Consider the following 18,942-nt stretch of genomic DNA (forward strand, 5'->3'; position numbering starts at 1 on the left):
GAAACTCACACTCGGCGTTCCGTTGTAAGCACGTGAACAGTGCTATGTATGATGCGATTAAACACGTGCCGCATACATGCTTGTTTGGCTATGTATAAACATGTTAATTTTTTAAAAGCTAAGAATAGGGAAAAATCAAAACAATGAAAGGTTTAAGTAAGCAATGACTACTTACTGGTATTCTTTTCTCCGACAATTGAACTTCTGCTCCTAACTAATCAGTTCCACCCTAATTTTCCGAGGTTTTGGGGGCTTGGGTCTATAGATGACAAATGAATGAGCGTGCTTCTTCTCTTGCGAAGAGTACAAGAACAGATGGAATTATTCCATCTGTTCTTGTACTCTTCGCCTCGCTTTCAAGATGTAGTATTCAACCCGTGAGGCGTTTGTCAATATGATTCAAATACATCAGGTGATGCTATGCATCGTGTAAAGAGTTGTTTCAAAGAAGAAGAATTTAACGCAGCAAATTTCTCTTCTGCAAAAACGTAGGAGGGTTTGTGGCCTAGCCTTTGCGATACGTTTGTGGATTATAAATTTCCCCTCTAGGTGCTGATCTTGGTACATGACGCCAAGTATCTCAGTCGCTGAATTCCTGGAAAAATCCTGGTAAAATAGCCTGTTTCAAAGTATCTGGGAAGGCCACTGGGAAGGCAACTGGGAGAGCAAACAAAATCCATGCTTTAGTCAAAATTGTGAGATAAAGCGACATCAGAAACCTATGGTAAGTTACTAAAGGATTTTAATCGAACTGTTTGATGGTTTCCAAGAGTGTGTTGCGGTAACAAAATTGTTCTCGGGTTCTTTTCACCCTCTTGTTTGTTAGTTCGATTGTGGCATTTTTGTTTTGGTATGACGCTGTAGTCATTGTTGCGCAGAAATTGTGGACATATCATCAGCTGTGCATCCAAATTGTATCAGTCATCGTCACCGAAGAAAGGGGTTAAATTTTGAGCCGACTATCAAACGCTGACTCGTTCTCATTTATCACAACAAATAAGCAGTGTAGGTGTTCCATCACTTTAATGTACCACAATAATATTTATATTATTCAAGCACGCTATTTCAATCTCCTTCTGCCTCGTGGTAGCTTTTGTAGTGCTCTTTTGTATCACCAAGCCACGAAAAAAGCTAGAAGTAGACTTAACACACGTCCGAAAAACTGAAAAGGCTTTGTTGAGTTATTCCTTAGCGATTTATGGTTAGTTTTTCTAAACTTCGAGACCATTACTCTAGCCCTAACCCTAAGCAATTTACAAAACCTTGCGCATTGAGACAAGTTAATCGGTAGATTTTACTACATATTTCATGGTTTTTCAAACAAAAACTTACGCTACCCTTGTATCAGCATTACCTAAATCCATTTCTGATAAAAGAGCGGCGAACAAGCGATAACACTCTCTCTAAAATCGTTCTTTGAACGTCGGAACAACCTTTCGCCATGTATGTTGCAATGTTTGCTCCCTGTCCCAGAGATCTGTGCGCAAACAAGTATCCGATTACTGACAATTTATCGTTAATATTTACTTGTTTCCAATCGTCTTGGACGGTAACTGGGAAGGCGAAAGTCATGCCTGGATTAAAATTGTGAGACACATGCAGCGACATTACACACGTTTGGTATGTTACGAAACGACATAATAATTTGAATTGAATCATAAGTAATTATTGAAGAAGAAGAAGAAGAAGAAGAAGAAGCCTTAAAACCGTTCAACGCATTGAATTTTTATCGAAACCTATGCTGTAATTTCTATGGTTTCCAAAAGCGTGTTGCGGGAACAAATTAGTAATTTCGAATTGTTTCCCCCGTTTAATTATGGTGTGAAAAATCATATTATTTCAGTTCCTGGAATGAGCTCTTTATTCCATCAATGAGCCGTTTTAAAGTCATTCGGCAGCGTTCTCTTGAGAATGCTATTGTCGTAACATCGAGTATGGACAGACACCTACAATTAATTTTCAGCCTTTGGTACTTTTAGGTGCTTGAAAATCAACCTGCTATCAATAGTAGCCCTGAGCACAGTTACATTAATATCAGTATAAAAGTTTCATAAAATTATTGTTATATAAAAGTTGCTTAAATTGATTTGTTAAAAGGTAGACAATATCGATGCTATGTAAAAGATGCTTAAAATTGATATTAACACATGTATAATATTAAAATTTTATACTAAAAATTAATTTTTATACTATATATCATCATCTAGAAAAACTATGGAAAACAATATAACTGTGGAAGTAAAAAGATCTTTTTGCATTTTACTTTCTGATCGCAAGTTAATGAAGCAGATCGTTCTTTCTTGTTACATTCCGGTGAATCTTATTATAAATGCCAGGAGAATGCTTAACAGTTTTTTGGAATGTTGGTCTTCATCTGCCTTTCTTGTTTTTTATTATGAATTTTGCAGTATAAAGCAATATACATCTATAATTGGAGGACTGATACTACCTTGTGCATTCAATATGCCAGGGTTGTGCTTAAATCCTACGGGCTAGAGGTATGCCGGAGGAGCACTAGTGACGAGTTTATAAGTCGGCTGACTATCAGAAATTGTTGGCAATTGCATTATGGCAAACTATTCCAGTAATACCAATAGTGAAGCAATGTAATTGAACCAGACATGAACATTATAATATGCTCTACATGTGAATAATACATTGTTGAGTTTAAATCAAGGAAATTTTGCTAAATATTATGTGGCTGTTTCCTTCATCCTTGTCAATCTTAAGTTTCTTGTTTAGCAGAGTTTTAGCTTAATACTGTAGCCACTAAGACCTGGGCTTGTAAAGGTAAACAAAACTTAAGAATAATATCGCCACTATACTGCCCCTTGTCATAGTGCTTCTGGTTAGAAAGATCCCAAGATGAAGTTTCTACTGTCTTGTACCTCTAGCATGGTAGGATCTCAGGAGGCTCAGAAAATACTACCATTAAATCTTTCTGGTTTCATTTCAGACTCTCTCTTAGGTTATAAACACCATTATGATCCTTTTCAAACTGGTTAGGGCTCGTTTATTAAGATGTCGAGTGTGTTTGGTGAGTGAATTATTCTTGAATTTTTTTCATTTTATTCAACTATGTTGATAATATGGGCATTTAGGATCGGAACCAGGGCTACCAGACCCTCTTTGTAAAAAGGTTTGCGAAAGATATGTAGAAGGTTGTAAACATTCACAGGCATCTAGAAAAGATACATGTGAAAGCCAGTATTGATGGTTTATACTCAAGGATAGGAGAGACTCCGTAAGTAAGGAAGCAATTATAGTAATCCATCAAACTGAGAAGCCTTGGACACAAAGTCATTATCATGCAGACAACACTATCCTTTACTATTGAAAAAAACATTTTGGAGGAAATAACTGTATACTCTAATCTCGACTATCACAATCCATAACCTCAGGAAACTTACAATTGCTTAAAACTTCTTGAAGACCTTTCTATTTAGCCTTTGGTGGATTAATTTTGATATTTGCCATTTCCATTCCCCACTTAGCTTGCCTTTCCTGTGTTAGCTGTGTGGGTACTTTTGACTGTGCAGTGGTTGAAGATGAAACCTACCAGGAGACATCTTTCAGGTAAAGAATGTCCTTGGTTAAGACTGCAATCCTTCTGAAAGCAGGAGAACACTGCAGTTTTAATTACTTGTCAGAATAGGGAAATAAAAAAAGAAGTTCCATTTTTGGTGCCTCTCTTTTTTTAGTTTGTTGCTTCATATTGAGTTATGCAATAGGACAGGCAAACCCTCAGGCTACATCCACAAATTTTATGCATAGCCCTTTATTGATGTCAGGTCTGATGAAAACTTTACTTAAAACCTTTACACCCTAACATCATTGAGCATATTCTCCATGCTGTTCTCTGTACATTTCCAAAGATGCTGACAAGAAGAAGTTGTTTAACAATCAAGAGCTTCTTTAGTTGGTGATCATTCCATATATTCTCATGACCTTAATGTGTGATTCAGGGGTGATGTTGTAAGGAGAAATTAGGTGTTAATCACTCTTACGCATACAAAGGGTTAAAACAGAAGTGAATGAATGTGGAAACCATAAAAGCCTGTGTAAATAAATTTTCAGTGGAGATCTTCAGAACTAACAGATTGATATTATGTTTGTGTTGCAGAAAACTTTCCCGGCCATGAAAACTTTCCCGGCCATGAAAACTTCTCTGGTATGGAAGAAAATGGAATCAAATGCAAGCCTCACAGGTAGAAAGAGGCATAATTAATGCTTTACTTCAATGTTAAGGCTTAATTTTATATCCAGGCATCAAGCTGTGTGAACACATTAACCAGAGTCTGGTGACAGACCTCGTCATGTGACCCTCAGTGTCACATGAAAAGTTGCTACTGACTTGGAAATGTTACCCAAGGACAAGGTTAATTATGTTATAACTTCAACTTCAACTTGTTAAGTGAGTGTGTAAGGATTTGTTCCTCAGGAAAAGTGTTGTTTTCTTAGAAAGGTATGGTAATAAATTTGAAGACATTGGTTTACAGCACCTCACCTGAAAATTAATTCTTTTGTAGGCCAGACAAAAGTGGCCAGGAACAAATTCTTAAATTTTATGGACATCCAGGACAGTTGGAGGAGCCAAAGTGTGACAATACACATCACCCAGAGATCTGTTCATACCAGTTAACCAAGTTAATGGAACATCATGTGTCTTGTGATGTGAAGGTGTGTGGGTCTTCAGAGATTCAAATGGCTTCTGTGAATCCAGAAATGGGAAAAGCTGTTGATGACTGGGAAACATTGCCAAAGGAAAAAGTTACTTATAAAGTACAGGAGGCAGTGAAAACAAACCTGGAAAATGGATTTAATTTCTTGTTCCTTAAATGTGGGGACATTTATCAAGCCTTGAGTTTTCCTCCCATCTTTAAGGAAAATGAAAATGCTGAAGGCAGAAGTGCTATAAATGTAAATATTATTATGTTGGACTCTATCTCAAGACCACACTTCTATCGAACTATGCGAAAAGCCACAGAAGCTTTGAAGAAGATTAGTGAAGATCCTACAATCAAAGCCACAGCTTTGGACTTTGAACTTGTTCAAAGCATTGGTCAACAGACTTTTGAAAACTTGAGACCATTCTTCAGTGGTGTTCTGAAAGGTGTGTTGACAAAATTTTTCATTGTTTATAATTTATTACTGATTACTTGTTTACAGTTTGCTTGGTGTTCAGGCTATAAGCTAAAAAGGTTCGAGTAGTAAGGTTCAATTGAGAGGAATTTGTCAACATAAGTAGCCATTAAATTTAAATTTTCTGAACCAACATTGGTTGTGGATCATAAGTTCTGATCATCTGATGAAAGATAGAAGTCTTGAAAAGAATCAACTGTTGTTGAAGGCTACTATTTCAACAACCTTAGTAGAAGTTATTCATCAAAGTCAGATGACTCAATGATTATGTCTGCTCAGGTTCTAAAAATATTTTTAACTCCCTGCTATCAACAACAGTCCCTTTTCAGAACCACTCTTACCCAGACTTATAAACCACATGACCAGTGCTAATTGAAAATTATGCTCAGTTTCTTACTTGTCTTAAACCTGATTAAAGTTGACCACAGGTAAATTAGGATTGCCACTGCTACTGCTAGTGCTACTGCTGCTGTTACTACCAATATTAATACCTAGATTAATTTGTTTTGGTAAATTTATCAGATGACAATGAAGTAAGTGTCTCTGCAAGCAATAAAAACGCTCCTTTGGGTGTGGAAGTGTTATATGGGGCTGTAAAAAAGTGGGGCTACCAGACACTCTTTCAAGAGGACCTTTGCTGGTACGATATATGGGGGAGTGCATTAACAGATAATGAAAGGAGAGAAATTCCTAAAACAAATTCAGAATTTAGAGAGAGGTGAGTAACTTGTAGAATCATAGCTATTAATTTGTTTGGAGTCAATAAGGGCATTCTTCTCTATTTCAAAAAAGAAAGAAAGGTCTAGTTTCACTAGCCAAGTGGCCCCAAACTTTAGAAGCTGATACCCATATTGTTGTCATGAAGCGTCAAGGACTATTGCTTCTTCATACAGATGGGCCACTAGTCCATTATAGGTAAACCTCAGCTGGTTTCCTGACAGTTTCTTGCTCAAGGTATTTAAATTATAGGAAGGAGAAAAGCACTACAAGAGTGAAAATCATAACATCCACATCCCAGTAAACCAAAGTTTCCAGTAAGAGATCTTTCAATCGTGAGTCTATGATGAGCAACAAACAAGAAATGCTTTTTAAGTATAACATGTAATGAATAAGGAATTCTGGTCTGCAAAATGTTCACAACAATGTCAATTAGATAAGAATAGGTGAATAGTTGGATATTAACCCCTTAACTCCTAAGATCTGATCGCTAATTCTCCCCTCTTGCTGCTACACATTTCCTTGTAAATAAGTTACAAGAGTTTGGTGTCAGATCAAGATAACAACCTCTACCTGATATATTTGAATATTCTCATTATCTGTTTGCTGGATAGTGCATAGATATAGTGGGGAGAAGTTACTTGTTAATCACCTCTGGGAGGTAAAGGGTTAACTTTAACTTTACATTTTTTTTCACTAATGCACTACTATTGGTCAGAGTGGTAATTAGTGTTAACTATTTCAAACCAGGTGGAAAGAATTTCAGGAAAAGATGGCAAAGAAAATGGTTGACCATTTTGGGATTACACATTTTTCCTGCACTGTGTTAAACAGAATTGGAAGGACCAATCATTATGACAATCCTCAGAAAATTTGTCTTAATGGACAGTTTTACAGTTGGTACTTCTTCGACTACATAAGAAAGGTGTATACTGCCTTAGAAAACAACAGAAAAGCCAAACCATTGGTGTCATACATGCATTTCAACACAGGACATGAGATGACAGGGAAACGAATGATCAACATGGATGCCAGCATGGCAAAGTTTTTCACCAATATGGCCTTGTTTCCAAACACTTTGACTGTGATTTTTTCGGACCATGGCCACAAAATGACTCCATTCAGTTACACTGAAGAGGGAAGGAGAGAGTTATTTGATCCAGCATTCTTCATGATTGTCCCTGATGGTGTTAAGGAGAAACTGAGTCCAGAAAGGATGGGAGCCTTGGTAACAAACCAAAAGCGCATCTTTATGTTGTATGATGTTAACAAAGCGCTCACGAGTTTGCATGATTCTCAAGAGAAGGACTCTAGGAATTATTCAGTTTCAGGGATATTTTCAGAGATTTCAGCCAACCGCACTTGTGCAGACTTGTACATGCTTCCCTTAACAAGATGCAAATGTGAAGGTTTTGATGAAGAAATTCTGGTAAAGGATAATGCAGATGATCAGATGTGGTTGGCAGAATTTGCTCTGGGATATATCAATGATGCTATTCAAAAACAATACATGAGTGGTAAGATGTGCAGTGTTATTTGTTCTCTGTTAATTCTTCTCTTAATTGGCAGTGAAAGTTAAGTACTGCTGCTGAAACAAAAGCCCAATGAAGTCTTAATCAAATTGTAGAAAGCTAGGGTGAGTTGAGGCAGGGTGGAGTGAGGGAAAGTTAGGGGAGGGAATAAAAAGAGATGGGTACTGTGGGTTAGGTAGAGTTTGATTAAACGGGTTGGGATGAGGTTTGGTACAGTAGGACTGATAGGGTGGGTACTGTTACACACTGTAGTTGAGATGAGGGTGGAACTGGGTAAGATGTGATAAGGTGGGTTGATAGAGAAAAGATGTGTAAGATAAAATGGAGTCAGGTTAGGCTTCTGAAACAAAAACAAGGTGAAGTTATTTGAGGCGACATGTAATGTAGTGAAATTGAGTGAGGAAAGATTAGGTGAGGTGTGTTGGGTTGAAGTGACAAGTAGTGAGGAGAAATGAGGAAATATTATTAAAGCTGTCATGGTTTGAAGTGACTGAAATGAGCTGACCTGAGGTAATGGTTTGAAGTGACTGAAATGAGCTGACCTGAGGTAAGGAAAGATAATTTGAGGTGTGTTGGGGCAAGATGAACCAAACCCTAGCCCCAACCCTATGGGCAACTGCTGTGAGATGATACTCCTGAGTCTAGGAAGCGAAGTCCATTTAATTTCATTTTTATTTATTTTTCACTCATTTTCGTCAGGAAATGGCGCTTCAAAGAATAACTATGGCTATGGAAACTGCCAGCGCTTGGTTGGAAAATCATTTGAGAAGGTTGTCAAACGATTCCGTGGAGAATACATCTTGACCACGATGGACATTCACGTGTTCCCTCCAGCCGGATTCACAGAGGATGAAGTTTATCGAGTCTCTGTCAAACAGTTTGCCAAACCACAACAAGGAGTATTTTTTCTCAGTTCTGTCCGGGTAACAATGTATAACAAGTTTGCCTTGTGTGCAGATAAGTCCGTGGATATTAAGCTCTGCGCATGCTCCAAAGAGCAAACCGCAGACGCCAAGATGAAAGAAGTGTTGTTTGATAATGGAGTTCCTCGCGAAATGTTTGGTTCGGACACAATTGTGAGAGACTTGGATTCAAACTGTTTGTTATTCTTGCGACGGAATCATGGGACGTTTTCATTTGGGTTAGAAATTGCAAATGTTTGTACAAGTCGAACTTATAAATTTGAACTAACAGGCTCTATGGATCAAAGGATATTCTCCAAGACTTTGCCCATTGGGCTGGAATTATTCCCAAAGACGTTTAGTTTTTTGACTTCTGTGTACAAATACCTTTCAAAAGTAAACGAGCCGTTAGGGTTGAAAGCAAGTGTGAAGGTTAAAAAGGATGGATCAAACACCTTTACTGATTTGGGGATTTTCAGTGTTACATGACAGTAAATATAGTTTTCAAACTGTGAGAAAATTATTCCTCTGGACAAGACAAGGAAAACTTCATCTGTACATAAAGGTCTTAAACACTTCAATTCCGTGTATTTACATTTTCTTTTAGCCATATAATGGGAGATTGTTTTTTGTGACAAAGCCATTGTTGTTAAGTGAATGACTCAAAGCGCTGTCTGTACTAATGAGATTTGTTTGCTCGTTGCAGTCGCTAGTGTAGAGATTCCTTGTCACGCAATTTTTAGCTGACCAGACATGGATGTTTGGAGGTCAAAAATGTTATGAAAATTGGGAAATATAGACATTTAGAGTAAGAGGTAAACTTACCTTACTGTTACATGAATCTGTTTACAATCTGGTAGTAATTTGGATCAGCCTGAACACAGCGGTCAAGCGTAAGACATGCGCGATGGGATTACGTTTGACCGGCCGCCAATTTCCCGCGCAAAATTTCTAAAGCGAAACATACCTCTGTCTCGCAAAGAAAGAAAATTGAGACGTTCATATTAACCGGTAATGTCCTTCGCAATCAATATTAGAAAACAAAAATTGGGAAAAGTAAAAAATTGAGAATTTTTCGAACTTACAGCTCATTCAAGTACCTCTTTTGTCATTAAATTTGACTTTCTGTTTTGAGCTGCACTAACAAAGTTGTACGCTTACTTATCGTCTCGTGACTTACTTATCGACTCGTGTGGTTGCTTGTTACATTTTATGAAACAACTTGGTCCTGATCATGACAGCCTGAAAGCACGCTACCTAGTTAGTCACTTAGGACGTATGCTGTAGCAGCGAAATGAGTGCGCGTGCCCAGCGGATATGGCGCGTTCGGGGAGCGTATCGTGACTCAAGTTTGAAAGAGTTTCGTTGGAGAACGAACAGAACATCATTTTACACTTATTGGACTGTTAATGATGGGAAACGAGAGAACAGTTTGATGGAGTTTGTTCTTACGGAAAGTTCTGAAGGGTAAGTAGCATTCTTTTCATATAGCTCATCGTAAATTGTTTTAAATTTATCCAGACTGCCGTTACTACGAACTTTGTCGCCATGTTATCGATGCACCACTTCAGTCCCTGAATTCACACCTGTTACCCCCATATTTCTTTTGTTGATTAAGATTTGTGACGGTAGAAGTTCGACAGAAACTTTCCTGAAAAACTGCAACCTTATCTGTATCGGTTTCAGCACATCCTCACAAAATGATTGCAAACGATGAGAATTTTAAAAATGCCTCAATTTCCTGCTATATTGTTACTATAGAAATATCGTCCGCCCCATTCCTTTCGCGCTTTCTAAGCACGTCCACTTATTTTGCTGCTGTGTCGCCACCATTACAGCGTATACACATGCGCAGACGTTTGGTCGCTGTATTATCGTTACCCAGATACTTATACCTCGTGGAATGCCGAACCGCTGGCTCTAATGCCCACAATGAATGACTGAAGAAAAACCTAAAATTTATGTCTCCTTCGCATTTTTTAGGGTGTCACGCAAAGCTTTTCTTTAGAGAAAGGCTTCTTCGAAAAAACTCTTGAAAATTCCTTTTTCATCTTCCTTGTGAGGTTTTTCCTTCTATTTTTTGTTCCTTCGACTTTAATTGGAAAGACCAGTCACAAGCCAGAAAAGTGCGAATGATGAGACATCTCGCGAGAAAATTTGGATGTGAGAGTTAGTTTCACATTGAAAATCAGTTGGTTCAAACAACACAACCTTGACCTCCTTTAACCATAGCTTATCAAATTGATATATGTCTAAGTATAAAAGATCTTTGGAGCGCGTTCGCATTTGGAATCTTCTTGGCGCTTTGTAAGCCAAATTTTAAGACCCACGATACCCAAAATGAATGTCAGATTCTCGAACTCAGTGAATTTTTTCTTTGGTGTCTCGTGTGAAGGCGAAAATGATCATGAATAGTCTCCAGTAGAATTCCTACTTCAAATATGTATATCCACCACAACGACTTATTTCCTCAATAAAGCATCTGTGGAGGTTCTCGAGGGAAGCTTTGTAGCTGATATTATTTTGCTATGACATGTAGTATGAAGAGCAGACAACAAATTCTCAAATTCTCCTGTTGATCTTGCATCAGATTGACAAAGATAACAAACAATAAAGAATGGACCCTTGTTGTTGGACGCCTAAGTTTTGGAGATCCCTAGGGGTGAAAGTTTTTCTGAGGTCTGAAGTCTGACTTTTCGTGACACCAGCACACCCGCAGCTAAAATTCATTTACCCTTAAAACAGAAATAAGAAAAATTTTTTTTTTCGTGACCAAACGGAAAATAAGCAACTTCATTAAGTCGGTTGTGATTAAGGATTAAACTAGACTCGGTAAATATTAATTTAACGCACTAATCAATGTTCAGTTTCTTGACCCCTCAGGGGTCAATACTTGAACCGTTGCTGTTTATACTAAATGTAAACAATTTACCGGAAGCAACGTCTAAATGTAATATTTATATGTATACATACGATACAGTCCTGTTCTATGCGTCCTTGAAAGCCTCCGGGTAAGCGCATAGGCATGTTAGGCCGTCTTCGCCGCAATTTGACGACTCAGAATGCCAGTGGGTTTGTGGATTTTTATCCACCCACTGGAAGAAACATATCAGTTCATTAAGCCTAAGATTTCGTGTTCGAAATTGCGTGTTTCGTGTTTCGAGTAGGAAGGCAACCAGGAAGGTTAGGTAATCTATGCCTTGGTCAAAATTGTGGAATAAAGCGACATAAGATGCGTTTGGTATGTTACCGAAGGTTCTATTGTTTCTAGTAGTGGATTGTGGTAACAATATCAATCTCGAATAATTCCCGCCGTTTACTTTATTGCTGTTTGATGTTGCCTGGTACACTATCCTCGAACAAAACCCCTTTGTTTGTGACGTAAGAGATTTGATCTTTGGTGCATGCGCACAGCTTTATATCGATTGACTTGTCTGCGCAAGCTGCAAACTTGCTGTAACTTGTCACTCTTATAGAATTTAAAAAAATACTGCGTCTCTCGGTTCTGCGAAGTGTTTGACGGAGACTCTTAAAACTTCACCCATTTTCTACACTCCATTTTTTAGTTCTGTGCAAGCTGCAAACCTGCTGTAACTTGTTACTCTTATGGAATTTAAAAAAATACTGCGTCTCTCGGTTCAACGAAGTGTTTGACGGAGACTCTAAAAACGTCACCCATTTTCGAACAACACTCCTTTTTTGATGACGTAAGAGTTTTTTTCTTTGGCGCACGTGCAGAGCTTGATATCAACTGACTTGTCTACGCAAGACACAAACTTGCTGTAAGTTGTTACATTTGTGGATTTAAGAAAAAGTACTGTCTCTTGGTTCAGCGAACTGTTTGACGGAGAATCTGAATACTTCATCTTCATTATACCCGGTTGGAGGGAAAACGTGAATGTCCATACTCGCCACGATGAATTCCCGAAACGTTTGATCACAGTTTCCATAGCCATAGTTCTCAGATAAGTTAGCAATATCTGAAAAGAGAAGAAAGAAGTCTAGTTGGGCTTAACTCTCCATGGGCAAATGTTGAACACTTTAACCTCTTTGACTGATGCTACCCCACGGATTGGACTTAGTTCTATTTTAGGCGAAAAAAAACGCCGAAAAGACCGAAGGTTGTATGTTTGCTTTAAATCTTTCTGGTTTTATTTCAGATTTTCTCTCGGTTTACATCTATCAGTATGATCCTTGCTAAACTGGTTCGAATTCGTTCATTAAGATGTGGGATGTTTTTGGTACGTGAATGATTCGTTTTCCTTCTTATCATTTTTTTCAAGTTTCTTCATGTTTTTCATAGGCTTTCTGGATCGGGACCAGGGTTATTAGATCCTTTTTTTAGAGAGCTGGGAAGGATATATAGTAGATTGTAAACGCTGCAGGTATTAAAGAAAAGATAACAAACCAAGTAGTGATTTTTATACTCGAGGAAGAGCGAGGTTCCAAAAGCAAGAGAGTTTGATAACCTATCAAACCGAGAAATTTTGGTCGAGACATCAACTTCAGTTACCTTTCCTTCCCGATTGAGATTGACATTTTGGAGAAGTCAGAGTCTTCTCTCAACTCAACCATCTCAATCCACAGATTTGGAGGTGTTTATGATAGCTTATCACTTCAGACATTTTTATTCAGTCTAAGGTGGAATTATTTTAATCTTTGCTATTTCTACTTTCCACGTAGCTCGCCTGTATTGTGTTAGCTCTGATGGTACTTGAGACTGTGCTCTGGTTGCCGATGAATTCTACCTTGAAACTGACTCCAAAAAAGAACTCGAAAACTACCCATATATCAGGTAGGGACAAACGCGATTAACATTTCGATCTTTTAAAAAGAGAAAGAGCGCTGAACTTTTAATTGTTCGTCTAAAAGGATGATTGATAATGAAGTTCTATTTCTAAAGTGTATCTTTACTTCTATGCTTAGGCCACCGAACTGAAATCAAGTGCAAGCCTCACAGGTAGGAAGAGAAATCACTGATGCTCTGTTGTAGTGATAAGGCTTAATTTTATTTCCAGCCGCCAACCGGTTACCCGGTAAAAAAGGTAACCGGTTTAACCGGTTAAATGGGCTTGATTTCCTTCTCTTAGGATTAGTGCACATGTGGCTTGTTTTTACTGCGAGAGATCTCTTGATAAAATAGTTGTAAATATATCTTCTCTGCTTGAATTTCTTTAGATGCTGATTCAAAGCGAGACTGATTGGCAGATACGTTCAAGCAATGCTAACTTATGCTGTTTAACTGATAACTGAACGAGTTATATCCATTTTTTTCTTAGACCAGATCGACATGGTATAAAGCAAATTATTAAACATTATGGACCGTTGGGACTTATCGAAAATAGGACTTGTGATGACACTCATTACCCAGACATCTGCGCGTTCCATAATACAGAGTCTGGAGACCAGACCCTGTTATGTAACCCCAAGGTTTGTGGCTCGTCCGCGGTTCGAATATCTTCTGTTGATCCTAAAATGGGAAAAGCCGTGACGAAGTGGAAACGATTGTCGAAAAAACAAATCGATCGAACAGTTCGAACGGCCGTCAAAACCAATTTAGAAAGAGGATTCAGTTTTCTTTTCCTAAGATGTGGAGAAATTTTCCAAGTGCTCAGCTTTCCTCCGGTCTTGAAGAAAGTCGACGGCGGCCAAAAGAGAACTAAAATCAATTTAAATGTGATTCTGTTAGACTCTATCTCCAGGCCACATTTTTACCGAATTCTTCCAAGGGCTGTAAAGGCTCTGCACGATATTTCACACAATGCTAAGATTCAGGCTACCGCCTTGGACTTTGAACTTCTCCAGAGCATCGGACAACAGACATTTGAAAACATGAGGCCATTCTTCTGTGGCGTTGTCGAAGGTTAGTTGAAGAAAATACATTTAAAACTGAATGGCGTGAGTTATCCCATCTCGTTGGCTATGAATTCTTTATGTTGTACTTATGAGAACATGAAGATGACAGTGATCTTCCCCAATAATAAACACTACTTAAGCAGCAGTCGAAATGAGTCACTAACTCCATTAAGTTGTGTTCATTACTGCGAAGATCACTCTCGTACTAATTTATCATCCGCAGTTCACATATGTGATTTCCATAAATTCACAGTCATTGATAAGAAATTGTCTGTTACGTTTTCAGACGATAACAAAGTTACTGCCTCTGCAAAAAACACCAAAGTCTCCCTGGGTGTGGAGGTGTTGTATGGGACCTTCAAGAAATGGGGCTACCAGACGTTCTTTCAAGAGGATCTTTGTTGGTATGATATTTGGGGGAGTGCTTTAACAGACATTGGTAAAAGAGCAACACCTCAGTCGGGTTCTGAGTTCAGAGAAAGGTAACAACCTGGTCCATGCTGCATGTTTGATTCTGTAATGATGCGTTGTTTTGATACAGGTGTTATGTAGGTTTTTAAGGTAATTGTTAAACTGTTTCTGCTGAGCAAAAAGGTACTTATAATGTATAAGAGCCTGTGCCTGACTAACTATAGCTTGATCGAGACTTGATCTCGCCATGCACACCTTAGTATGATGTTAGTAAGATATGTGCTTATAGAGTTTGACTGATACCAGGCAAGTCAAGTTCCTTTGAATATTTTTACCTAGGTGGGTGTCTGTGTGAGTTCACACAACAACCAAAGATCTACGGGGCAGAGTCAGTATTCAGTCAAGACCACCTATGAAAATAAAATCATACCAAGAACTTAGTAATAAAATAGTGCTTTGGTTATTGAACTATCATAAGAAGTTAAAAATCATGTTTCGTTACAGGTGGAAGGAATTTCAAGACAAGGTGGCCAAGAAAAAAATTGACCATCAGGGTATTACGCACTTTTCATGCACGGCGTTAGAAAAGATTCTGAGGAGGACCAACCATTTTGATTTTCCCCAGAAAATCTGTTTAAATGGCAGGTTTTACAGTTGGTATTTCATGGACTACATAACAAAAGTGTACACGGCTCTTAGAAGCGACGAAAAAGCCAAACCTTTGCTTTCCTACACACATTTTAATACTGGACACGAGACTAATGGTAAACGGATGATCAACATGGACGCCAACATGGCCAAATTCTTCAAAGATATGGCTTCTTTCCCTGATACTCTTACGTTGATATTATCCGACCACGGTCACACAAGGACTCCGTTTCGTAACACAAAAGAGGGAGGCAAAGAGTTGTACGATCCAGTATTCTTTATGATTGTACCTGATGGCATTAAGGAAAAACTTGGTCCACGAAGGATGAACGCGCTGGTCACAAACCAAAAGCGCCTTTTCGCGCTTAAAGATGTACACAAAGCGTTCATGAGTTTGTATGATCCTCAAAAAATGGACTCTGATGATCATTCAGTGACAGGAATCTTCTCAGAGATTCCACCAAACCGCACATGCGCAGACCTTGATATGCTTCCTTTGACCAGATGTAAATGTGAAGGTTTTAATAAAGAAATTGAGATCAAAGAAAATGCAGATGACTACAAGTGGCTGGCAGAATTTGCAGTTGGACATATAAATAATGCAATACAAAGGCAACATAGGGAAGGTAAGATGTAAAAATAATGTCCGTGAGAAAACCATAAGGAACTAGGCGGGCAGGGTGGGGAGGAGGAAGGGGTGATACTGCTTTAATAAGTGATTAGACTTAAACTGTATATTTGCCTTAGCATAGAGAACTTAAGTGATGACGTAACTACCCATGTAGAAATGATAACGAATAATGGTTGCTCATTGGAGATCTTTAGTGGGTCAGTGCTGCAATTTGAGAATAACCACCCCCTGCCCGATTTCGTCACGGACATTCTTGTAAATGTTGCAGCTTGTTTTCAAGTAAGAGTGTTCAATCGTTGCCCATGGAGACGTAAGTTCAACCAGACTTCTCTCCTCTTTTCAGGTAGTGCTTACTCATCTGAGAATTATGGCTATGGAAACTGTGAACGCTTAGTTGGAAAATCGTTCTCAAAAGTGATCAAACGTTTTCGAGGAGAATTTATTATAACGAGTATGGACATTCACGTGTTCCCTCCAACCGGATACAAAAAGGATGAAGTGTTTAGAGTCTCTGTCAAACAGTTCGCTGAACCGAAAGACGGAGTATTTTTTATAAATTTTATAAGAGTAACGACTTACAGCAAGTTTGCGCCTTGCGCCGACAAGTCAGTTGATATCAAGCTTTGCGCATGCACCAAACATCAAACCTCTGACCTCACTAAGAAAGGAGTGTTGTTTGAGAATGGTGTTCCGAGGAAAATGTTTGGTTCGGAAACAATTGTAAAGGATCTGGACTCCAACTGTTTGTTGTTCTTAAGACGAGATTACGGAACGTTTGCTTTTGCGTTAGAAGTAGCCAACGTTTGCACAGATATCACTTATAGATTTAGCATGACAGGCTCAACGGATCAAAGGGTTTTCACCAAGAATTTGCCAATCTCTCTTGAGTTACCACCCAAAACCTTTCATTTTCTAACATCTGTTTCCAAGTATGTCGTAAAGGTAGATAGCGACCTTAATCTAAAAGCAAGCATGCATGTTAAAAACGGGGAATCGAATACCTTCCACTTTTTAAGAACTGCTCGGGTTTTGTAACAGTTAGCATGCAGTTAACCGGAAATTTGGTGTTGTTTTTCTTGATATTTGTTTCAGATATTCCTTGATAAGTTGAGTTTAATTAAAATGCTGCAGAAATAGATGACAGTCTTACAGCTGTTTGATTCTATTTGATTTTTTTTATGTACACACCTGAGTCCTATGTCCTAGAGAGTTTGTACGACACAACATATATTTTTTTAATTCGGTTATTTTTGACTCGTAGTATAGTAAGCATTATTGTAAGAGAATTTCTATTTAAGTATTAAATAGAAGTGATGACAGAGCAAATAAATATGTCATTCATAATGGAAGGTAGAAATTGATAAACGTTGAAGGATAACGATAAAATGTGAAATGAATTCTCTGTTTAAATGAATACCAAATTAAAGTCATAAATCTGTCATTAGTTTCTCTCCCCGAGATGTTTTGATAACAGGAAGTCGTTATAAAGACACAAATTGTTGGAGTCTAGAAACTCGCCTCCAGTCTTACTTCAAGTTCAGATCTGAGGGACATTAGCCGCCTTAAGTCTGGGTAAGAAGTTTGTCTTCCGCGCATTTAAATAAGTAAATATGTAGTTAGTAAATTTACCTGGCTTTTACATGAATCTGTTTGTAATCTGTCAGTAATTTAGCTCAGCCTGAACACAGCGGCTAAGTGTAGGGTAGGAGCGAGGGGATCACTTCTGACCGTTAGTGCGCCGATTTCCTGCGCATAAATTACTAAGGAAAACATAAGAAACAACCATTGTCTTGCAAATTAAGCGAAAACAATTTAGACAATTCATTGAAATCTGTGAATGGAGACAAAAGAATGGAAAAGGAAAACTAGAGACTTTTCGAACACAAAGCTTATCAAGATACGAGAATGCTGTTGATAACACAGGCAGGGTGGCCCTTTCAGCTCTAGGCTGATATAATGTGCATCTCACCGTTTTATAAGCAGAGAGGTGTGCCTCATCGTTTAGTTTGCACCCAAGCCTCTCGCTTGACACACGCGAAACCACCAGCTTCACAGGCTAAGAGAATGCGGAAGTTGAGTTTTCCAAAGCCTGAGACTGCATTCAGATGATTGGCAGGGTATTGTTGCCATAGCCATCAACCTCAGCGAGGCCTTCGACTCTATCCCCCATAGTTTGCTGATTGCAAAGCTTAAGGCTTCTTGGTTTGACACAGATGCCATTAATCTTATGAAGTCTTATTTGCTTGGTCGTCGCCGAAGAGTTCGACTCGACAACGTTTTTTCTGTGTGGAAACCAATCACAGCTGGTGTACCATAAAGATCCCTATTTGGACCCCTCCTATTTAATATTTTTATCAATGAATTGAACGATTTCATCTCCGCTGTGTCTCTCCGCTTATATGCTGATGATACAACTAAATACTACGCAGATCACTCGCCTATGGTTTTGAATCATACCATTACCAAGGAACTTGACGCTATTATAGAATGGGCTACAGTAAATCATATATCAATAAATACTGTGAAAACTCAAGCTCTTGTCGTCGGAACAAACACTTATAAGTACGAAATTTTGTTAGGCGATACTCCTGTGGAAATAAAGGACTCTCTAAAGATACTAGGAGTTATTATTGACTCGAACCTGACCTTTGAGGAGCATTTAAAAACGCAGCTTAATAAGGCATGTGCTAAGACAAACGCTTTACGTAGAATTAGACGTTTTATTCCAATGCACGTAATGATTCAATATAAAAGTACTATATTCTCAGAACGCTATTAGGTTTACCTAAGTCCACTTCGTACGATGATATTCGTAAATTAATTAACACGCGTATACTAGAACAAAGGAGGTTTTTTCATGTTTTGATCCTACTTTTTAAAAGTTTCAATGGGAATGGTCCTAGTTACATTAAAGTTTCTTTAAACTTCGTACAGTCAATTGCTCAGGCACTAAGCTTGAGCAATATTCTTTTAATAGCAAGTGGTGCCTTAATTCCTTTGCATCCCAGCCAGCCACCTTTGGAATACTTTACCATGCAATGCTAGAATTGCTGGTAATGTGAATACTTTTAGAAGTCTGGTAGAAAAATTTAACCTTGTACCA

General features: G+C 38.3%; 2 protein-coding genes across 5 annotated transcripts; both read left to right on the forward strand.

Moving 5' to 3' along the window:
* The first annotated feature begins 368 nt into the window (after positions 1–368).
* LOC113679120 (uncharacterized) lies at positions 369–9,134 on the forward strand. Of its 4 annotated transcripts, XM_089194821.1 has the most exons (9): positions 1,507–1,620; positions 2,409–2,498; positions 2,957–3,037; positions 3,495–3,576; positions 4,124–4,208; positions 4,530–5,113; positions 5,665–5,860; positions 6,610–7,376; positions 8,091–9,134. In XM_089194821.1, the coding sequence occupies exons 3-9, from the start codon at positions 2,984–2,986 to the stop codon at positions 8,780–8,782; spliced, it is 2,460 nt and encodes an 819-aa protein (XP_089050947.1). In that variant the 5' UTR covers positions 1,507–1,620; positions 2,409–2,498; positions 2,957–2,983; the 3' UTR covers positions 8,783–9,134. The 4 variants fall into 4 exon arrangements, with proteins under 4 accessions (XP_089050945.1, XP_089050948.1, XP_089050946.1 ...); XM_089194819.1 differs by lacking the exons at positions 1,507–1,620; positions 2,409–2,498 and adding an exon at positions 369–724; XM_089194822.1 differs by lacking the exons at positions 1,507–1,620; positions 2,409–2,498 and adding an exon at positions 514–724 and having other exon boundaries at positions 3,495–3,575; positions 4,141–4,208.
* Positions 9,135–9,283: 149 nt separating this feature from the next.
* On the forward strand, positions 9,284–17,620 carry LOC113679144 (uncharacterized). The gene is made up of 8 exons (XM_089194823.1): positions 9,284–9,760; positions 12,454–12,534; positions 12,977–13,088; positions 13,220–13,253; positions 13,573–14,156; positions 14,436–14,631; positions 15,065–15,834; positions 16,183–17,620. Exons 2-8 carry the CDS (start codon positions 12,481–12,483, stop codon positions 16,872–16,874), a joined length of 2,442 nt encoding a protein of 813 aa, XP_089050949.1. The 5' UTR covers positions 9,284–9,760; positions 12,454–12,480; the 3' UTR covers positions 16,875–17,620.
* The last annotated feature ends 1,322 nt before the right edge of the window (positions 17,621–18,942 follow it).

The sequence above is a fragment of the Pocillopora damicornis genome, chromosome 14 (assembly GCF_964200805.1).
Source record: "Pocillopora damicornis chromosome 14, jaPocDami1.2, whole genome shotgun sequence".
Classification (NCBI taxonomy): Eukaryota; Metazoa; Cnidaria; class Anthozoa; order Scleractinia; family Pocilloporidae; genus Pocillopora; species Pocillopora damicornis.

Excerpts from the sequence above, each read along its gene's own strand:
- LOC113679144 (XM_089194823.1), top strand. The coding sequence starts at position 12,481 with ATGATCCTTGCTAAACTGGTTCGAATTCGTTCATTAAGATGTGGGATG. Across the intron at positions 13,089-13,219 it reads GAAAACTACCCATATATCAG|GCCACCGAACTGAAATCAAG; the intron begins GTAGGGACAAAC and ends TTCTATGCTTAG. Across the intron at positions 13,254-13,572 it reads ATCAAGTGCAAGCCTCACAG|ACCAGATCGACATGGTATAA; the intron begins GTAGGAAGAGAA and ends TTTTTTTCTTAG.
- LOC113679120 (XM_089194819.1), top strand. The coding sequence starts at position 2,984 with ATGATCCTTTTCAAACTGGTTAGGGCTCGTTTATTAAGATGTCGAGTG. Across the intron at positions 3,038-3,494 it reads TAAGATGTCGAGTGTGTTTG|CTTGCCTTTCCTGTGTTAGC; the intron begins GTGAGTGAATTA and ends TTCCCCACTTAG. Across the intron at positions 5,114-5,664 it reads CTTCAGTGGTGTTCTGAAAG|ATGACAATGAAGTAAGTGTC; the intron begins GTGTGTTGACAA and ends TAAATTTATCAG.